The 20,853-nt window shown below is 40.2% G+C and overlaps 1 protein-coding gene across 3 annotated transcripts in view; it reads right to left on the reverse strand.

Moving 5' to 3' along the window:
• The window catches only part of TBCD (tubulin folding cofactor D), a 117,226-nt gene that overhangs the window by 21,635 nt on the left and 74,738 nt on the right, over positions 1–20,853 (reverse strand). For all 3 annotated transcript variants that reach the window (XM_027691477.1, XM_027691476.1, XM_027691478.1), the window contains 8 exons: positions 15,287–15,318; positions 13,165–13,227; positions 12,689–12,765; positions 10,373–10,454; positions 6,737–6,855; positions 6,230–6,321; positions 5,178–5,318; positions 504–587 (listed from right to left, as the gene is read on the reverse strand). In XM_027691477.1, coding sequence (XP_027547278.1) covers positions 504–587; positions 5,178–5,318; positions 6,230–6,321; positions 6,737–6,855; positions 10,373–10,454; positions 12,689–12,765; positions 13,165–13,227; positions 15,287–15,318 — 690 coding nt within the window. The remainder of the gene's footprint in view (positions 1–503; positions 588–5,177; positions 5,319–6,229; positions 6,322–6,736; positions 6,856–10,372; positions 10,455–12,688; positions 12,766–13,164; positions 13,228–15,286; positions 15,319–20,853) is intronic.

Below are 20,853 nucleotides of genomic sequence, written 5' to 3' on the forward strand. Positions count from 1 at the left end.
TTGCTGCAGCTCAAGCTACACTTAAAAATTGGTAATTATCATTAATTTTTTTCATTATTAGGAGTACTGTATCACAAAATTAGAAATCAGGATGTCAGTGTAAATTATCTTTTTTCTGTATTTCCTTCCTAATAATTCTGCAAAGAAACAAAAGCAAACTCATCCCTGCACTTGATCACATTCCAAATCAATGATGTGATGCTGAGGATAAGCAAGAGGGTTTGTTTTGTATTAAAGTGAACAACACTGGCAAGCTCCACAGAGGTGGCAGGTATAGCCCAAATCCCACAGGTGTGTTTTATTTCCAAGGTGGGATTGGCATCCAGGTTCTCTCAATAAGTCAGTCTCTGAAAACCAGGCACAACATCCTCCACACCTGCGTGGGCTCGACACACTTCTACCAAAGGTAAGGGAGTGAGTACACAATGTACCAGCAGTGCTTTCCTGTATGGCCTGGAATGTAGTTCTAGGAGATGGGACACAGAAACAGCACAATTACATACATGCTGGCATTAATTAACTCTGCCTCGTTCTGGACCAGCAGCAGCGTCACCTCCATCAAACTGGTCATTGCAGCTTCACGCACCCTGTGGGAACAGAGATACATCAGGGTTTACTTAAACAAATACATCAGTAACTAAGCTAAGACACTGGAAAAAATTCACAATTACTAAAGCAATGACCTCTGAGACCAGTCACCATATCTTGGGAGGAAAAGGAGTGTGCAGAGTTGTCCCCCCAAGCCCCACTCTGTGAAATGGGGCTCATGTTGGGACTGAGGGTACAACAGTCATCCCAGCTTCCAGGCAAGCCCCTGCCTCACCATCCTGTTTTTCATTCCAGCCAGATGTCACCAGGTTTACTTTTTATTTTAAGAAGGTTAAAATTGATAATGATTAGTAATATTTAGTGTGCAAGTAGATGCATCTAAACTTAAGAGCTTTGTCTGCTTCAATTTTTTTTTAAAAAGGCCAACCCACATTTTGACATTCAGGTATTTAAGCACTATTAAGAGTATCATATTCTTGTAAATTTTCAAGCTTAATATTACTAACAATTAAAAAAAAGTGACCCAGAATGGCTTAAATCTCTATGTTAAATAAATATTATTAGTTTTAAGAAAAAGACTGGCTAAAGTTGTGGTTGAAGTGTGTCATGCCTAGATGGTGAAGATCTGTTGCCTTCAAAACGTCTAAATATCAATAAAAAAAGAGTGTAATTTCAATTAAAAAAAAAAGATCAATATGCTTGTTTTAAACCAAACGCCTTGTCAATCCATGAGCTGTTCAGAATGGTTTCTTTCTTCAGACAAGGGCAATACCACAGATCCTCAGTGGGTTACATGACCCTGCAGGAGCCCAGGCCAACATGTTCATCACATTAGTCACTCATGGCAATGTCATCCTTTCAAAACAATAACTCAAAAAAAGGGGCAAAAAAAGTATTTGAAAAGGTACACCTGCCTCCTGTGAAAAGAAATACTCCTCTTTCTATATTCCAAATAGCTGCAGATGCAATCTAAAACTGGGTGGGACATTTGTTATAATGGTAAAAAAGGTAAATTACATCCCTTTTTCCAAAGTAGCTCAATACAAGTTTGGCAGTCTTTCAGCAAGGTATGTTTTCCTAGTTTTTCATACAGTATCTGACTTGTATATTCGTGTCTAACACCTGCAGACAGATCAGACATGTCCCAGCAAACAACCTGTCAAAAGAAAGGTAAAGTTTGCATATGGGGAGTAAAGTTGGTGAAACTTTCCCATGATTCCACTACAGAAAGACAAAAATTACACACCAAAGACAAGGTCTCTCCAGGGAAATGGCATTTCTTGCCATATCTTTCCATCTTAGTCAATAGTTTAAAAGAAACAGAATGAGAAAACACTGATATTTGAGAGGCCACAAAAGCCTTCAGCAGCCAGCGATTTGCCATGAGAAAGGATCCCCCTTCCCCCTCTAATTTACCTGTTTCTTGACTTGGTTTTGGCTGAAATTGCCCAGGAAGCTCAAAAAAAAAAAAATCTAGTACTCAAAGCACATTTGAATTTTCATGGGTGTTGGGAATTTAATTTCCTCGGGACTTCTTTGAAAAACTCCACTTTGTTTTGTTTTGTTTTGAAATGAAGACGCAGACTAAGGATAAACAATAGGTGTGGGGAACTGCAGTGGGAGCTCTCAGATGTGGAAGTTGGGTTGAATACCTAATTATACCCAGCCAGGTCCTTATCTACTCCAGTATCTGCCTCATTTTGAAAGCACAAAGCTCAGTATCTCTTCCTTTTCTCTGCCTCCCCACTCTGCATTGTTGCTCTTACATTTTCTGTCTCTCTCTTTTATTAGAGACCCATTCACCTCCCTCTTGACAGAAGGGAAAGCCAAGCTCCTTCCTTGCACAGGCTGGAATGACCTGCTCTTGATCCTCACTAGTTTGCATCCTTGTTTCCTCTTCTAAGCTGGAGATGCCAAACACACCCCCTGTTTCCTGATTTCTTGCCCTGTGGTACCATTTCCCTGTCCTACAACAATTTTACCAGCCAGGGCTGAAGGCTGAAGAGCTGGGTACCATTACAGAAAACAGGGAAAATCCAAACACCCAAATATTTACTCGGGCTGGATTATTTGCCCTGTGTACTTCTCCAACACGTTTGTAAATATTGTAGTGAAATGCTAAAGGGACAAGGCTCATCAATTAAATATTGCCCAGTGCTATCATGGCACAAAATATCTATCTTCTATCCACCTTCCACAAAATATCTTTGTGCTTTGACACTTCCCTTTCTGTGCAAAGACAGGGCAGTTATTTATAATTATTGCAACCCACACTGGAACTGGTGAGATCTCACACTAACAGTGACTCCCAGGGCACAAGCACTAAGGTTTAACTGTGGTATAAACTGCCCAATAACTGCTGCCAAGGAAAAGCTCCAGCATGAGCATATTTGTACATATTGCACAAAAAAAAGCACAATCACAACTCCTCTCCCTACACAAGGTAAGAGGTGGCTTCATGGTGTGCTGCAGTAGCTCTCATTCAGTAATTACAAATGTACATCACAGCACCTGCCCCGTGTTCCAGCCTCATGAGGAATCCTGGAGAGGAGAAAGCCATGGTAATTAAGGTGTTTTTTTTCTTTTTTTAAAGCAAACCTGGGGCTACCATATAAAATAATGACAGTGAAGTCAAGAGTCAAGGATAGAGCTCGGAACAGGACATAACAAATTTGAGCCCAACCAAAAAAGTTCCCAAAGTCTCAGGATGCACGTTTGGCACCACCTGTTATCCCATCAGGTCGGGACAGGGACCAGCAGGCTCTGGCTGCTGCAGCTGAGCACAGCCACTTTCACATATTACTGTTCAAAACACCCTTCAAAGAAGAGGATAGTGACTGAAAAAACTGTTTAAACCACTTATTTCACACAAATACTCTGCACAGATAGGACTGAAACAAACACCCCACGTGACTCGGTGCTGTCAGACAACAACTTCAATACACTGAGAAAATGAAATCTTTTCAATCAGCAAAATTATTTCTTCCCAGTACTTTTCTGGCACTTGCCCCTTCCTGCCTGGAACGTAACAAAAGCAGAGCCAGGTACTAGAGCTGAACTATCAACAGGTTGTTAATTTATAATCCTGAACACAAATCTCTGTACCCTGAGACACTTCAAACAGTTGCCAGACAGGTCAAATACATCTCTGTTACCACATCATTACCATACCACACAAACAGTATCACCCACACTGCTAAACAAGGTTGATACTCTACAGAGTCATATCTAAAAGTAACATATATCTGCACACTTTCCAATTAAAATTATGGATTAAGGCAACAAAATTAAGGAGTCTTTCTCAAAACCAGCATTTTACTCAAAATCAAATCCCAACAAATAAAAGACAACTAAAATTAATTTACCATATTCATTTCCTTAGTTTATGGTTCCTCTGTACAAGGAGTGAGTGTTACTGCTCTGAGGCTTCTACACAGCATCAAAAGTGTCATATATTTTACATCTGCAGATATTGGACTTATGCCTGAATTCTGATAATTTAATACTTTTTATTAACAAGTAGTGTTTCAGGCTGGGAATATTTGTCCTCATAAATACACATTAAACAGTACCCTGACAAGAGTATATTTCCTTGGCCTCTAAGATCCATATTTCACACGGTTTTCTCACCCTGTAACTACCTTGTGGAGTTCTACAGGATGAAGTGAACAACATGGACTCCTCCTGATCCCTCCCATTCAAAGATGGCAGGAACTGCCAGTCAGCAGGTGATGACACATCCCCAGCTGGAGCTTCTTTGGAGATGAAACACAAACCCAAAGAAGGACATGAGCCTTTATAGTGCTTTGGGTCATGAATTTAGAACTTGTCTTTCCAGACCACTGTAATTGAAGGAATATAGAGCATTCAGATGAATGCAGTATTAAATACTGAATCTTTATATATTAAGGGAACCTTGAAGACTGAAGAATGTCATAAAATTAGGACTGCTACAGACTTAATATTATTAAGATCTTATTAATCTTATTAAGTTTAACTTATTAATCTACCTGTTCTAGAGATTTCACATCAGCAGATACATTCCTACAGACTTATGATTTATTCTTGCATCCTCAAAGCTGAAATCACTGAAACCCTAAACTTAGAAAAGAGTCAGTGATGTCACAGCACAATTTATAAAGTTTTTATGCATCTCAGTCGGTCACCAGTCTTGAAAACGTGTCACTAACACGTTTATAACACGTTATACAGCTGCTCCCTCTCCTGGCAAAAAATCCCCACAGCAGGAATGTACAGCAGGAGAGTTCAAGCAGCACCAAACGTGTTATTTCAAAAAAAAAAAAAAAGAGAAGTAATGTTTTAAATCTTTGTACTTTTTGCAACTGATTACATTCCTGATGTTCACTAATAGAAAATAATGCCATCCACAAACCCAGAATAAGGCTGAACTTCAGTTTTAAACAAAACAGTCCCCACCACTCTGAGGAAGGGACAACCAAATCTTCATCTTCCACTGTCTACTTCTCTTCCCGCAGTGGATTCCTACCTTGGCTCAAATCTCCAAAAGCCTGGGAGCTCTCTGTTTCTAGGTTTTGGAAACACATCGGGTTTTAACTAGACATCAAACCTGACCCTGTGTTTAAGTCCCAGTCTGTGGGGCACCTTACCATCCTCCCACATCCCCCCTGCTGTCCGTGGTGTAGTCGGTGATGCCATTGAGCAGCGTCGCATAAATCTCATCCACGTTATCCCTGCACACGAATTCCTCCCGGGATCCTTCTCCCTTCACACCTACTGTCTGGCAAACCCTTTAAAGAGAGGAAAAAAAAAAGGCAGTGGGGGACAAAATCACAACACCAGCAAGGAGAAATATAAGGATCAAGCTTTGTTATGTTGCTTAATAAAATTCCCCGGACGTAGAATATTCCAAACACCCGTAACATCTGCTACAGATGGAATGAGGAATATTTCTGAGCCTACTGAGTTGTATCTGACCTGCCAATTTCTGAGCAGTGTTTGGCAGTTTAAAGGAACACTGGCAAAGCTAAAACCTCAGCAGGGAAGCAAGTTCCTTTCATGTCTGCTAAACTACACTCAGGAACATGTGTGTACCTTCAAGTACCTGTCAGTCTGAACTCTCCTTAAATGAAGTCAGCAAGAAGAGCAAAGGGCCAACACAATGTGCATTGAACTTGAGATTAAACTAATTTACCTTGAAGATATGCTTTTTTTTGCATTGTAACACTTTAAAGCATAAAATATACAAGAGTACTATGATACTATTAGCTCTGAATGCACTGTGACATGTCAATATGGAAAATATTCCCCTAGAGAAAAAGCACAATTCCTTTAAACCAATTCAATCCTTTTAAGATTGTGGAAAAATATAAATATATATTCTTCCTCTTCATCAAAGCCCATTAAATTGCAGCCCATGAGAAAGGCAAACTTTAAAATATACTCTGTGTAGTCAGGTAATTGATAAAAAACTAACACCACCATCAGAGCTGTACTCCACCCTCAGGTGTGTGATAATCCTCTGAATCAAAAATAAACTGGATAATGGAGATGCAGAGAGTTCTGCTTTAAAAATGTCTGTGTCACAGTGTAACTGATTTCAAAACTCAGGCTACCAGCTCCCACCAGAAAGCAGAATGATCACGAGAAAGATTCTAGAGAGAGAATTCCAATTAGACAAAAATAAAGATGATGAACATACTTTGCAATTGCTATTAAGGCATCTCTTCTGGATTCTGCAAAGCTCACATCTTCAGGGGAAATTAAGGTAACTTTTTTCAAACCTTCCAAAACCTGAAAAAGATACAAAGATTGAGATATTTAAATCCAATGTATTTTATGATGTTAAATTTTGACATTGCATCACAATGAGTTCAATCCTGTATGAAAGAAAGCAGGCAACAGAGTTTGGTTTCTCACCAAGACTGGCCCTCATGGCTCCCTCTTACCTTTGGACCAATGTCCTACAGCAAAGGGATAATTCAACCTCTGGCTCTTCCATTAACACTACTAAAGCAGGACTAAGCATTAATTATCAGACACTATGGCAAGCTCAACTCATGACGATTTTCTGGAGTTACTGTACATTAGAATTCCCTTTTGACAAAGACCTTTAATTATGACCATTATTATTTACTTGATTACTGTCACAGGTTTCATTCAAAAGGCAGAGTGCCCTCTTCTCATTCCAATGATCCTGTTTTCTCACCTGTTGGAGCCTGCCCTTCAGCAGAAACCTTGGAAGGGCCCCAAGAGCTCGTGAAAAGCCGCAACGGATCATTTCCTCTGTGTTTTGTAGTTCTGAAACGTACTGTGTCACCAGCTCATCTAGAAAAAACACAATTGCAGGGTGAGAAGCAACTACCACATCATTTCGTATTTGGCTAAGGAAAGAAATAAACCAGGAAAAGATCCCCTAAACAGAGCAGCCAGAGAATTTTGCAATTTGTTAAACTAAAATGCAGAATACCTTTAATTTCCCGCAGGACAAACGTACAAATTTTAAGATGTTCACTGTTACATGAATGAATTCTTCTCTTCTGTCTAAAAATTTGACTTTGTATTTAGACTAATCCTACTCTTTCAGAGAGTGGAAAGACAAAGTTCTCAATTTTGAAGAGTTCTCATGTTTTAAAAATCCAAATAGCAGGTATAAGCACAAGGAACAAGTTCTCTTATATTTATAGGTCATCGTTTTCCATCATTAAACAAGTAATCTGTGTCAGGAAAGAGATGTCTCTGGGTTTGTGAAGGTCAGCTATCCAACAGTTTTCCCCAGAAAACTATTGACTGGAGCCTTGTTTAAACACATACACAGATCATTCCTAAGCAATGAGATAATTTCACATCATTTTTTATATAGAGTCAAAAATAAAGTTGTTTGTTTTTTGCAGGAGAAAGCTCAAGAAGAAGTGACCCCTTTGGTTCTGTTCACTGGCACAGAACACAACGGGGACAGTGGCTCTACAAACAGCAGCACAGTCAAAAGGCACAGGAATAAACTCAGCTGGGCATGGAAAAAGGAACCTCAAAAACCAAGTACAATGATATGAAGGAGAAAAGTCAGGAATCTAGTTACACATTTGTGCTGCAGTCTTTATCTCAGACTTACAGACAATACTTCCTTTACCTGATTTTTCATATTAAACTCTGCTGGGACACGCAGAGAAAAACAAGGTACACCAGAAAAGCTTCTAAGAACAGCCAAGGCAGTAACAAACACAGCTCTGCACTAAACACAGCTCTGCTTCAGAAGGGGGCAAGGTGGTCTTATCGATCACTTTATTGAACAGACACTTTTTAATCCTCAAAGAAAATGAATTAGGGCTCCTGGGAAGATTACATAATTGTGCCACTGCTTACTGTAATCTAAGATTTAAATGATTGAGCAATATTTGCTAGAGGAAGAAAGAAGAGTTGCCATAAGAAACTCCCCATTCATCACAACTGACTCTTTTTTTCAAACCCCAGTGCAACCAACAGGCCTCGACTCGTCCCTCACATCAGGGACCCAGTTCCCTGTCCAGAGGTGAGAAACACCTTCAGATAAGCACATCTGCTATTTAAAACTTTCCAAACCACTGGAGTGTGAGACAGAGTTCCTGAGGCCATAGGAAGCACAGTGCTTGCTGTGACAGCAAGAAGATCTTAAACAGTGAGGCTGTGACAGTCTCCACGTGGACTGATGTAAATTTAAGACTGACATTTTAGCCAAATGACACGACAACAAGCAGCTCTTTACTTATAACCACTTAGTAATTATGGTGGAAGGTATAATGCAAATGTTAATATTCTTCTAAGAGCCTTCAGTTTCATAAACCAACAGGGCCTATGAAGTGTCTACAATATTAATTCAACACAGCCCATCCTAAACGAATATTAAAAGAGAAAGTCAGCAAAACCAAACCAGAACACATTAAGCCAGAAAAAATAAAACAAAGAAAAGGTCAAAACAAACAGAGGCAAAACAAGTGATTCAATAAAGCAGCATCCTTATGGAGCCAGATTCGGAATGCCAAATTGTTAGAGTATCTTTGATTTGTGTTTTCATCTTAATCTCTCAAGCCATAGTGAAACACTGGTTAAATTTTACCAAAAGCTTTTTTCTTCTAATCCCCTTGATCATGTTCAGACTTGCTTTAACTGACTTATCTAAGGCACCTGCACTGCTGCTGAGTGTCTTCTGCACTGCAGCTTCCACACATTTCTGTGTCCATCAGACATGAGGGGGAGGACTTTCAGTAGTGGATTTCAATCCCTCAACAGACAGGATTTAATGGGCATGGAATATATAGGTTTTATTGGCACAGAGATGAAAATACACCTTTTTTTTTTTCTCTTAAAAGATGCTTGCATGTATAATGGCACTTCTGTTGTCATGTGTGGAGGAGGCTCCAGAGCAGTCAAGGCCAAATAAAAGCATAATCCAGCCAGAGCTGACTGCAGGGCTTTTAGAATGGAGAAATTCCCAAATAACAGTTTTATTTCAGAAAGTCTGATGAAAAATTTTGTCTGTATCTACAAATCTGACTCTCATTATGTCCCTAGATCACCATGGTTCTTTCAAGCACAAGCCAGACGAAAAGCTAACCTGAAATCCAGGACCTAAAGGAGTAAAGCAACAACTGCTGCAGCCACCTATTGCTGTGCTTCCAGCAGATCCCTTCTCCCTGCTCATTTGGACACCTGGCTGAGTTTTCCAGTCCACTTTTCCAGCAACCTGAAACTTCATACTTATATAAAAGGTGACCTATCAACCTTTTTTAACTCATTTTTGTTTGCTTGGATTCAGCATTGTCTCCTGCTGCCCAGTGTGCTCTGGTTTTACACATGACCCTTCCCTGAGGCTGTGGGGTTTTATCTGCCTCAGCACCACATCACACCTTCCCATGCTGCCCACAAAAAATCTGGGAGGCAGGGACAACCTCCAGGAAGGAAAGGGCTGGGTTTGGAATATATATGTTTTTTTTTTAATATAGAGATTTAGCAATATATAATTAAAAAAAAAACAAGATAGACTGCTTTTACATTTCAGTCATAACCTTCTTTGGGGCATGGACTGCGTGTAACTGTGTATGTGATCAGTATTATGTTTATTTTGAGACAACTGTAATAAAAATAAACAATAAGGTATTCTGTTATCTGATTTAGTAATTGCAAAAAAAAAATCATTATTTTATTAAGTATATGTAAATTCACTGTCATATTTAAAAAAACAAGAACATAAATGTTGATATTTTTAGAATATTTATCTGCACAATCCAGCAACCTGCCTCTGATGGACACGATACAACCTGACACTTGAAACAAAATGAAGTCTAAGAAAAACAGTATAAAAAAAAGATGCTGATTCATATGCCCCAAACAAAAGTTTCAGCCTCCTCCTGTACTGCTGATCCCAGTCCAAACACATGAGGTTTCACATGCTCGTTTACAACTTTAGGTGTCCTTGGTGTCCTCTCCTTATCCCTAAGCAATTCTTCTGTAAATCAGCCACAATTTCTGGCAGACAGTTTACCAAAATATGATGTGAAAATACCTTGCTTTGTTAAAATTTAGGATTTGCCACAATCACGTAATTTTTGCTTCTTTGTTTTACTGTATGAAATAAAAGAGCAATATAGTTTTCCCAATATTCATTATTGTGGCACCTTGCATTTACCTTGAGCCAGCAAAGCCCCTGAGACATTTCCCAGACTTTCAGCTGGTTTTACCATTTTTTCCTGCAGAATTTTAAGGTCCTTTTAGATCAGTGATGCCCCTCCCCAATTTATGCAATAGCTCCAAAGTGCAAGTTAGGTCCAGCCCAACATTTTGTGCCTCTATGGCAAACATGAGTCATTACCCTGCAGAGCTGGATCAGCTTCTCCCTCCTCATTGATGTAAAATTCATTGCACAGAGCAGCCAGTGCAGACACTGCAGACTCCTGCAACAAAGACACAGATATATTTACTCAGCTCCTACTTTATGATAACTGTGCTTAAATTTTTAAGTGGATTTTTTAAAAAAATAATTCTCTTCGACTACTGGCATTTACTTTTTTTTTATTTCTTCCCAATACTGGTTTAAGAACAGGAAACCTATGTAAGAAAAAAAAACAGATTCTACTTATACTCCTTCAAAATGACCAGTAAGATAAATTAGTATTGAAGACAACAACAGTAATGTATGAACTTTGCTTTCAGTTCAGTTGAAAGACCTCCAGGATGGCACAGCATCACAAAATACACAGGTCATTATTTCATATACTGATGCCAGATTGACATGAAACAAACCCTATTTCCTCCAGAAAGCTCCAGAAAGGAAATACAGAAAAAAAAAAACCCATAGGTTAGTTATAAACAAATAACCCAAATGACCCAGTATCACAGGCCTTGTGCCTCCACTTTAATTGGTTTAGAACAGGATCAAAAGTTGTGTGTTACACGTGAACCTCCTCATTTTTAGTGTGGTTTCAGTCACTGACACAGAACACGAAATAATTCAGCTGCTATTTCAAAAAGCATGTAACAGGTTTTCTCATAAAATTTATGGCTGAATTACACTTTTCAGCTACTAATGTAATGCTGACCAACACTATAATAAATGTGAGAGCATACAAAAGCTATGCATTGTTCACTTCATGTTAATAGCAATGATACTTAATAATACTTATGTTCTCCGGGTACAAAAAAAATCTTCAATATAACAGAGAAATCCTGCCCAGCTGATTCATTCTGCCCTCAAAGACACCTCAGACTTGTTCCCTATACAAAATCCAGGACTTGAAAGAAAACCAGCATTCCTCTAAACAATACTCCAACTACCACAGGAATTAGAGTACCAAAATATACAGAATTATCTAATTGCTGCAGACCAGAGAAAGGTCTGGGTTCGAAGGGACCTTTAAAGGGCTTCTCATCCAACCTCCTGCCATGGGCAGGGACATTTTGAACCAGACCAGGTTGCTCAGATCCTTTACTTCCTAAATTTAATGTTTTTCACCTTAAATGTATGAGGATACATTGGAAGAGCATACTGTGTGTCAGAAAAAAAAAAGATGACTTTTCAACATCTTAAACATTGCCCTTAAAATTATTTCTCTCTAAAACAGAGACAGAAATCAAGTGAGAATTGACTTTTACTAAACATACTTTGCTCAACCTTAATTAATGTTAACCAAACAAGTCAAAAGTCTCCAGAGCCTATAATTAATTATTCTAAGCTTGGCTTAGAAGTTCCAGTTATAAGACATAGAGACACTTGGAACACATGGGTAATGCCAAAAGAATATCCTAAGAATTCAAATTTCATCTTTTTAATTTTCTTCAGTGATTTGGACACACTCCAGTCTACTCTGTCTCCCAAGGATGACAAGATGAGCTGCAAGATACTTGGAATTGCTTTTTATCTTATTATTAAAACCTGCCACGATGAACAAAACATGTTAAATTCAAATTGTCTCTGTGAGGGCTATAAGCTCTAACAGGGCAGACAAAATTTGCCTTTATAATTCAGCAGAGCCTTTAAGAGCACGAGATCAAACTGTCATGGGATTTCTTGGGAAAATAAAGGCAAATAACTGGAGGTGTTGAGATCATGGACGTAAAATAGCACGAAATCCATCAATGGATTTAATATTCAGAACCAGAGCAGTTTGAGAGCACAGCAAAAGGATTTGCAGCAGAGTTTAATGGAAAATTTAAGCATGTTGTCCTGAATAACTCTGGTGGCTTAAACCAATGCTCACAGAGCTGGAAAACACCATTGGCTCATCAGGCCTGAGGAGATCATCCAGAGGATTTCTGATTCTCACACAAGTTCTCTGAAACCACCAAAATCAATGTGTCTTGCACAAATTACAGAGGCAAAATACCCTCTCAGTGCCTACAGAAAGTGGCTTCCAGCAGCCACCAATGACTCCTCACACTGCACAACTACCTTGTCCAAACATACAGACAAAGAACTTTGGGATAACTGTTCAAATATTATTCAAAAAGGTCCATTTGAATTTTGAGGAGTTCAAAATATTCTTTTAAAAATACCCCTTCATACCAATCTAAGCAACAAAACACTCAAAAACCAAGTAGATTCCATGGAAAATAACCCACCAAAGGAAAGCAAAAATATTTCTAACTCTGTATTTAATGTGACCACGTGAAGGAGGAGGAACTACTGTACCTTTATGTGCTGTCGTGCACCACTGGAAACAAGAGTGAGATGTCTGAGACTGTCATTTATTAACCACTGCCAACCACCTGGAATATAAAGGTGTAAAAATTAGCATTAAATTTTTCTTACCTTCTCAATTCCAACATTCTCAGGTTTTTTACATAACAGCAATTACACAGATTGATCTATTCCCTGGATTTTCCAAACTGAACAAGGTTGTGACTCTCAGTACAGCTATTCCTGCTTGGGTTGCCATGTCCACATGTTGAATACTAATACATTTTTTTTCTTGTCATGTTAACAGCTACAAAACAAATCTTCAAATACTATCAGCATCTGCTGCACTATTTGGGTATTTTTTTTGGTATTTTTTTTAGGCCACCCAACCCCACTAATCTTGATTCTTTAAAGAACATAATTTGTTAATACTTTAGTTTAATGAATAGCTACGAAGATCGTGGAAGGTTATTTAAAATAGGACATACCAATTATTGGATCTCCTCTAAACGGCATTTTTGACAGTGACAGCTTTTCAACCAAAGCGCAGACTGCAAGAAAATAAGTTTGATAACTTAATAAATACAAAAATAAAATAAAAATTGTAGCAATTTTGAAGATACAACCACATAAAACTACATTAGCATTAATTTTCAATTGAAGAATATCTGCAAATAAATGTCCAAAATAAGTGATATTAAAAACTGAAAGGAAATAACACTTATACAAAAAATAGCTACTATGCAGAAACTGTTCTCTGACATGAATTAGTCCCATCACTCATGAAAATCCCTTATTTAGGGGGATGTTTTCCCCCTCTGCCACTCAAGGTGTGCTCAAACACATCAGCCACCTTTTTGTTTCTGCACCAGCCTGTAAATGGCCCTGTAGCATCACTGACAGTGAATCAACTTGGACGAGGATAAATCATTACAGCCTCAAAAAAACTATTCAAATATATATGGCAGGTTTTCCTACTTCTTATTCACATTTTTTTGGACCTCCAAGGAGCATCATCTGTTCACTGCACAGAGCCAGGAGCTATGGAACTGGATGCAGCTTCATTTCCTTTGATACTCAGAATACGTGAAAACGTCATTTTAACAATGAAGCCCTTATTATTTTAAATCTATAAAATTAAATGAGCTCCACGCTTACAAACCCACTTTGAGAATTATGTATTTTTTTAGTGTTTTGAGGCTTTTTTGGGGGGAATGGAGATTTACACAGTAAAAACTGCAAAATTGCTGTACAACAGCCTGGCTGTATTGCTCAACCTGGCACTTGGGGAATACCATGTATTTCACCTCCTGGTGCTCAGTTCAAACAAAGAAGATGGGTATAGATCCATCCTCACTGCCAGGCTGTTTAGAGTTGGTGGAGAGGAGGGAGAGGACAGAACAAGCTACTATATAATATAATGCCACCTTTTTGTTTTCCTCTCCTCCCGCAACTTAATCTTTGAATCTTCCTCTGGGCTCTGTACACAGCTCATCATCATCTTAATTTATAATCAACTTATTGGGCCCCAAATCTGCTCTTGAACTCACTCTTCACCATGCCACTGTCACACAAACTCCTCTCAATATTGGGTGTCAGCTTCTCTGTGCCAGTATTTATTCACAGGCAAGGTTAAGTACAATGTGACTAAACCCAAGTCTCTTGGGATTCCTCCTCAGTTCTCTGCTCTCCTTTGTGCTCTGTTGTGGTTGAGACCATCATCTTCATTAGACATGCAGGCAATCTGTGGAACATTTTCAATTCTTCTCTTATTCCACCTACACAGTTGTATCATGCCAAAATACTGTCATTTGCACTACTCCAAAACCATGAAATATTCAGCTGCTTGGAAGCTAAAACATATTACAAAAAACTATCTGTTCTTTCAGCCTGCATTTCCATGTCACACAGCTGTAACCTCATTCAAAGACTGCAGAAATCCCCCTGCTCCCTTCACCCTCCCTATTTAATCACTCTTCCATCTTGGTCCTGAAACTCCTTCACCCACGAGTTTTGGATGGCTTCACATCTTCCAAGCTGGAATCTGCTCTGTAGCACTTCCTTTGTTCAACCCACAAGCAGGAAACCAAGTCGGCATCATTTCCTTATCCACCCAGGCTACTTTTTCCTGCAATGACCTTCCTTTTTAGTGTATTACAATCTTCAAACTCCACCTTTTCTGTGATGCCACGCTTTCCACAGACTATTGTTTACATGGTCTTTATGCTTCACTTCTGCACACAAATCATGATAAAATCATTATTGCCAAGATGGCATCTGTCTTAATGTGCAGATCATATCTCTGCTGGAGAGGAATCTGAGTAAATCACTGAAGGAAGCCAGTTCAACCCTGAAAAAGGTTCAGTGTGTGCAGCAATGGAAGGAGAGAACATGTAACAGACCCCAGAACTACCTCCAGCTCTTACACAGTTATTCACAAGTGTTCTGGTGCACCCATCGTCTGATTGGCCTCCAAAGCCGGTATTTTTAATTAATGTGCATACTTTACATATGCATTTAACACAACATATCCAAAACACACTGGAAATAAGTAAACAGAGGAATTCCTTAGGGCCCCTTTCTGCTGTCACACCCCTCTGTGGTACTCACCTGCCGGTCTCATCAGTTCTCCACCTAAACCCCTGCAAAGGAGAAACAGCCTTCAGAGAACAACCAACCACAAGCAACATGAGTGCATTGCCTACAGTGAGCAAAACCCCCCTCAAAACCATTTCAGAATGAAAGCAGAGCCCAAAATACCTGCAGTCTTGTATGTAAAATACTCTAAGGTACTTCTTTTTAAATCAACTTTTCTTCACGTCAGCGTGATTTATACAAAACCCTCCTGAATATGTAGCTTTCTTCTTGCAAAAATGCACTCCCAGGCTTTCTAATTTTTAATGTGAATGATAAAAGACTGTCAAGTTCATGCTGCTTTTCTTTTCACCTGCTTCAGAAGTATTCCAAACCCATGGAACTTGCCAAAAGACTTTTCAGTCACACAGCCTCTACCAGCTTCTGATTCCAGAACTGAAAAGCAATTACGTGCAATTTTTTAACACAATCTTCATCTCTGTAACATTAAATAGAAACTTCACCTCCCAGTTCCCATTTTCACAAAAATGTTATCTGGTTTACTGTCCTGAGGAGGTTTCTCACCCTTCACCTTCTCCTTTCCTGTTCAAGCCCTTTCCCAGGTGATTTTGTGTTTATTGCCCCAAGTGAGGGGATAAAAACTTCCAACACATCAGAAAAGGGAAACAAAATGGCTCAAGATGCCTCAGAGTCTCTTGAGGTAAATGTGTGTTCCACAAAGATGGTGTCACCAGCTCAGAGCTCAGCCCAGTTACTCTGAACACGAGCCACTGACAGCACCATGAGGAGAAAGCCTGAACTGTGCAGAAAGTGGGAAAGGGGAGAAGTGTCCTGGAAATGGAAAAGTGGCCTGTTCCCATTCTTTGGCTTCTCCTGGCTCTGGGCAGAGACGTCTCCTGGCTGCATGGATCTCCATCCCCAAAGCTCTGTGAGCACTGCCTGGGGTGTTCTGCTCAGTGTCACCCTCTGTGGCTTCAACTGTTCCATTTTGTGAACCTTTGACCTGCCTTTCCTTTGGATATTTCCTCCCTTGACTCCTTCTTGTCTCCCTTCACTTCTGCTGGAATATTTCCTCCCTGAGGTGTGCCAAACCCTTAATCACCTGTTTGCATGGCCATGCTCTGGCAGAAACTCCCAGCAAGGGGGAGGAACAACAAAAGCTTTCTGTTTATTTGCTTGTTGGTTGTTTTCTTTTTTCCTAAACATCTTCTTCCCTCCTTTTCTCCTCCCTCCCCACAACAAAATTAGTAGCTGTGCTCAGAAGGCCAACTTAGCAACCCTAACAACTCTTCCAATTTTGTTCTCCAATTCATCTCTTCATATGAGCTTCAAAAGCCTGAACATTTCAAACAAATTTTTCCATTCCACACAAGCAGGTGCCTCCTGTAACATGCTCTGGGTTTCTGACTGCTCAACGTTTTCACTGGTGTTTCAGGTAATGCAGAGGTGCCAACTCCACAATATTCTCTATTGCCATAGATCAGCACTTCCTTTAATTGAGAAACTTTTGCTTTGGACAATCAATATATATTAATCTCAATGCAATAATCCCCAGTTTATCACTGTAGGAAGCAAGCAGAGATTCCACATCCTCGTGCTGATAAGGTCTTTGTATTGTCTACCCCACCTTCCTGCCACACTGTCTGCTCTCCAGCTTCTAAAAAATTTCAATTAGAAAACAAAAAAGTGATGCAAGGAGTCGAGACAGCAGCAAAAGCAGGCGACTGATGTGGCCAGTCTTGCTTCCTCTTCCACACTTCTCTCTCCCTTCATTTTGCCCTCACCCATTCCTCGCCTTTTGTCTGCTGCTTTACTGCAAAGGAGTATAAAATAATCATCTTGTAAATGTGTTTGGTGTGCAGCAGAGTCTGCTGATGCAGGGGTTCAGATATGGACTGTTCTGTTCCAACTACAAAGCAAGAACTGAGTCACAAAGGCTGCTCTTCTCCACTTCCTCGCGCTGCCAAGAAGGAAGTCAGGCCACTTCAAGCTGCTCTGATGTTAATAATTTGACAGCTATCCCTTCCTCTGGCACTAAACCAACTCAATTTAATTCCAGAGTTTAGAGCCTCGCTGAGGATTGTTGTCCCCGTGCAAGAATGCAGAGTGGTGACAGGGATTTGCATAGGAAGATTTCCATGTAACACACAAACTCTAATCAAATCCATCTGTGGAGCACCACGATCCCCATGTGCTCCTCTGCAAAGCCTCTCAAGTTGTTTCTTGCCTGGACACCACAGTGTGTCCACCAAGAGAGCTGATTTTTCCCCTTTTCCACAGCTCGTACATATTTCACTTTTAAGAATTGAGAGTTCTATCATAGTTCAAGATCTTCTCTCAGTCAGTGCTTAGTTTGTCAAATATGATGCACATCTTTCTATTAACTTTATCTTGCTTGACAGTATTTCAGCAAATTAAAAAGATACGGATCTACCTAATTCAGAGATTCTGAATTTTGCTGTACAGTCAGTATTCCTTCTTTTTTATTCCAAAGACATATCCACAAGTTGCATCACTTTATTAGATGTACCTGTTTCAAGGTTTAATTATTAATTCAGTTTGCAAATTGACTGATGCAGTGCCCAGGCTCCACGAGCTCCTGATCATTCCTTCCTAGGTGCAGTTCCACAGCAATGCTTCTCTCCTAGAAACATCCTGGGGTGAGTCACAATTTACTTGTGGAAAATAAAATATACAACCCCTTGCAGAACTGATGAATTAAGATTACTGACCTAAGAATGACAGTATCTATTTCATAATTATGTTGGCCTGAATCAGAACCAGTGGCAGTTTTCAGGGCATAAAGAAGTTCAAAGTACTTCTGTGGACTTATTTTTTTAATTATTTAAAACCTGTTTTTTGTGAGAAGACCAGAACTCTTCTTTAAGATGATGAAAGTAACAGTAACTGAAGCTGTTTGGAATTGAACAGCATCTCTGTTTTCACAGACATCCAAATCTGAACCTAAAAGTACTGGAATAGCTGAAGAGATTCAACTGCAAATACTGCATTTCAAGGAAGCTGAGAACACGTATTTCATCTCCATATGAATAGTAACCGAGTGTTTTCCTTGGGAATTCTTTGTCCCAAACAGAACTGAGGTATCTTAAAAGGTCCAGGTGGCACGTTCACTGGGCTCTGGAGGTACATAATGGCTTTATCAGAGGGTGCACAGAGAGGGAAAGGGAACCCCTGAGCACAGATGAACAGATGAACAAAGCTCTGATGGCCAACCCTTCGAGATGCTCAGAATAAACTCTACTAACCTGACAAACACCTCTCTTTAGGTTACTGTAAATCTGTATGCTGACCATACACACTGTGTACTGTATTCCAACACCAGAATGCTACAGGTAAAATCCTGGCTCCGTGGAAGTAAAAGTTTTTCCAGTGACTTCAGTTTGTAGCAGAGGAATTTCACCTCATAGCTCTTCAGAGCACACTGCAGCACGATCTCACACAGCCATCGTGCTCCTGGGTGCAGAAAACCATTTGAACTTGGAAGAACTGCTACGATGAGCTTTGTTGCAAGGCTGGAATTATTTGCTGATTAAGCTAATACGCCTAAAAAACTCTTTTAGGCAGCTGAGTGCCAAGAAACACATTTGCCCTGAAACCATCAAGATTAGTTACAACCTTAAAGGCCTTTGAAATGAGACAAGTTTCTCCTTTGCCCAGCACCTGTCGACACCCGCGGGCCACCTTACTGTGCTGGAAAAGCCGAAACTCTGCCGATGCCAGTTCAACCGACACAAGCTGCTCTTCTAAGCTCCTAAACCTGCTGGGCTGACACAGCTGACAGGCAACACACACAGCCAGGCTCTTCAGAGGCTGCAGGAATGAGCTCAGGGCAGAGCTCGGTGTGCAGCACGTCGCACTCGCTGGCGTGGGAGTCGCTGAGGAACGTCGCACATCCCGACACATCCCGCTCGGATGGAACCCTCCAGGGACAATAAACAACATTTGCTCAAATACAGAAGTGCAGTGCAACCACCTGGAGGAAGCCCAGAGCATCTATCTGCACAACTTCCATATCTGTTCCCAATCTTGTCACACAACTCCCACAGAATCACAGAGTATGTTGAGTTGGAAGGGGCCCATCAGGACCATCGAGTCCAACTCTCAGCTCTGCATGGGACACCCCAACTTCCCCGGGGAACCTGTTACAATGCTCAATCACCCTCTGGGTGATAAACCTTTTCCTGATATCCAACCTAAACCTCCCCCAACTCAGCTCCAGCCGTTCCCTCAAGTCCTGTCACTGGTCACAAGAGTGGAGAGATCGGTATCTGCCCCTCCACTTCCCCACTTGAGGACACTGAAGACCCCAGTGAGGCATTCAGACCCACATTATCACATTCAGAACTGGCTACAAGAAAGGTAAAAAAAATTCTGAATATCTGTTCAGCTGAATAGTCACTCAAGTACCTTATATCACATCAGGCATTTTCAGAGAACCCTGACACAACTACTGCTTCCGTGAAGACTTTTCATATTATCAAATCATAAATTGTTTACATTGGAAAAGACCTTCAAGATGATAGAGTCCAACCATTAACCCAGCACTAAACCATGTCCTCAAGAGCCACATCTATCTGGCTTTTAAATCCCTCCAGGGATGGTGACTCCACCACTGCCCTGGGCAACCTCTTCCACTGCTTGACAACCCTTTCAGTGAAGTAATTTTTTCCAATATCCAATCTAAGCTTTCCCTGGTGCAAGTTATGGCCATTTCCTCTTTCCTATCATTTGTTACTTGGGAGAAGGAGTACTGAGAATGAGTACAAAGTCTCAGATGCACGACAGAAAGAGATCTGCTACAAGAAAAAGACACTAACCATGGTGGAGCAGTGGAAGCAGAATATAAATCAGGCTGACAACTGACACTGAGTTGAAACCAGAGTGACTTCCTAACCCAAGTAACACAGCTCGAGGCAACAGATGCCACAGGTTCTTGCCTTAGGGTTTTATATATAAAAGTAACGTTTAAAGCAAATAAAATATAGCTCAATTTTTGCAACTTCATAACCTGAACAGCATGAAAGAGGCGCAAGACACAAACGCTCCAAGGGGCATGGTTTGCATATGACGTGCTCTAACCAGTGCCCATGGAACACAGAAACCCAGGCTCCCTGTGCAATCCCCAGCTGGAAGTGCCCATGCAAATCCTCAAACCAACCAGCTCCTCCAGACAAACCAGTGCATCAGATGTGTCAGGATCAAGGCTAATGGGAGGAAGTGCACACTGATGTGCCCAGGCTTGCAGGCTCCTTTTTCAGTGTACTATGGTAAACCCAGAGAAGGACTTTGACAGGAAGACAGAAAGATACTTGTATTACAAAAAAAAAAAAAAAAGTTAATACAGTAGAGGACAGGATTTTCTACAATTAGCATAAACAAATTTGATTGCTTCAAGTATATTCAAAACTGAGACTGACTTCAGTATAACTCAAAACCTGGAATGTGTCCTGTCTGAAGAATATAATTTATGGCATTTTTTTAAAATCAGGTTAAAGACGTTACAAGAGCTGCTAAACAAAGTGAAATGGTTGGGCAGCTCTGTGAATGTCTCCATCACAGCA

The sequence above is a fragment of the Neopelma chrysocephalum genome, unplaced genomic scaffold, assembly GCF_003984885.1.
Source record: "Neopelma chrysocephalum unplaced genomic scaffold, ASM398488v2 Primary Assembly neopelma1_84, whole genome shotgun sequence".
Classification (NCBI taxonomy): domain Eukaryota; kingdom Metazoa; phylum Chordata; class Aves; order Passeriformes; family Pipridae; genus Neopelma; species Neopelma chrysocephalum.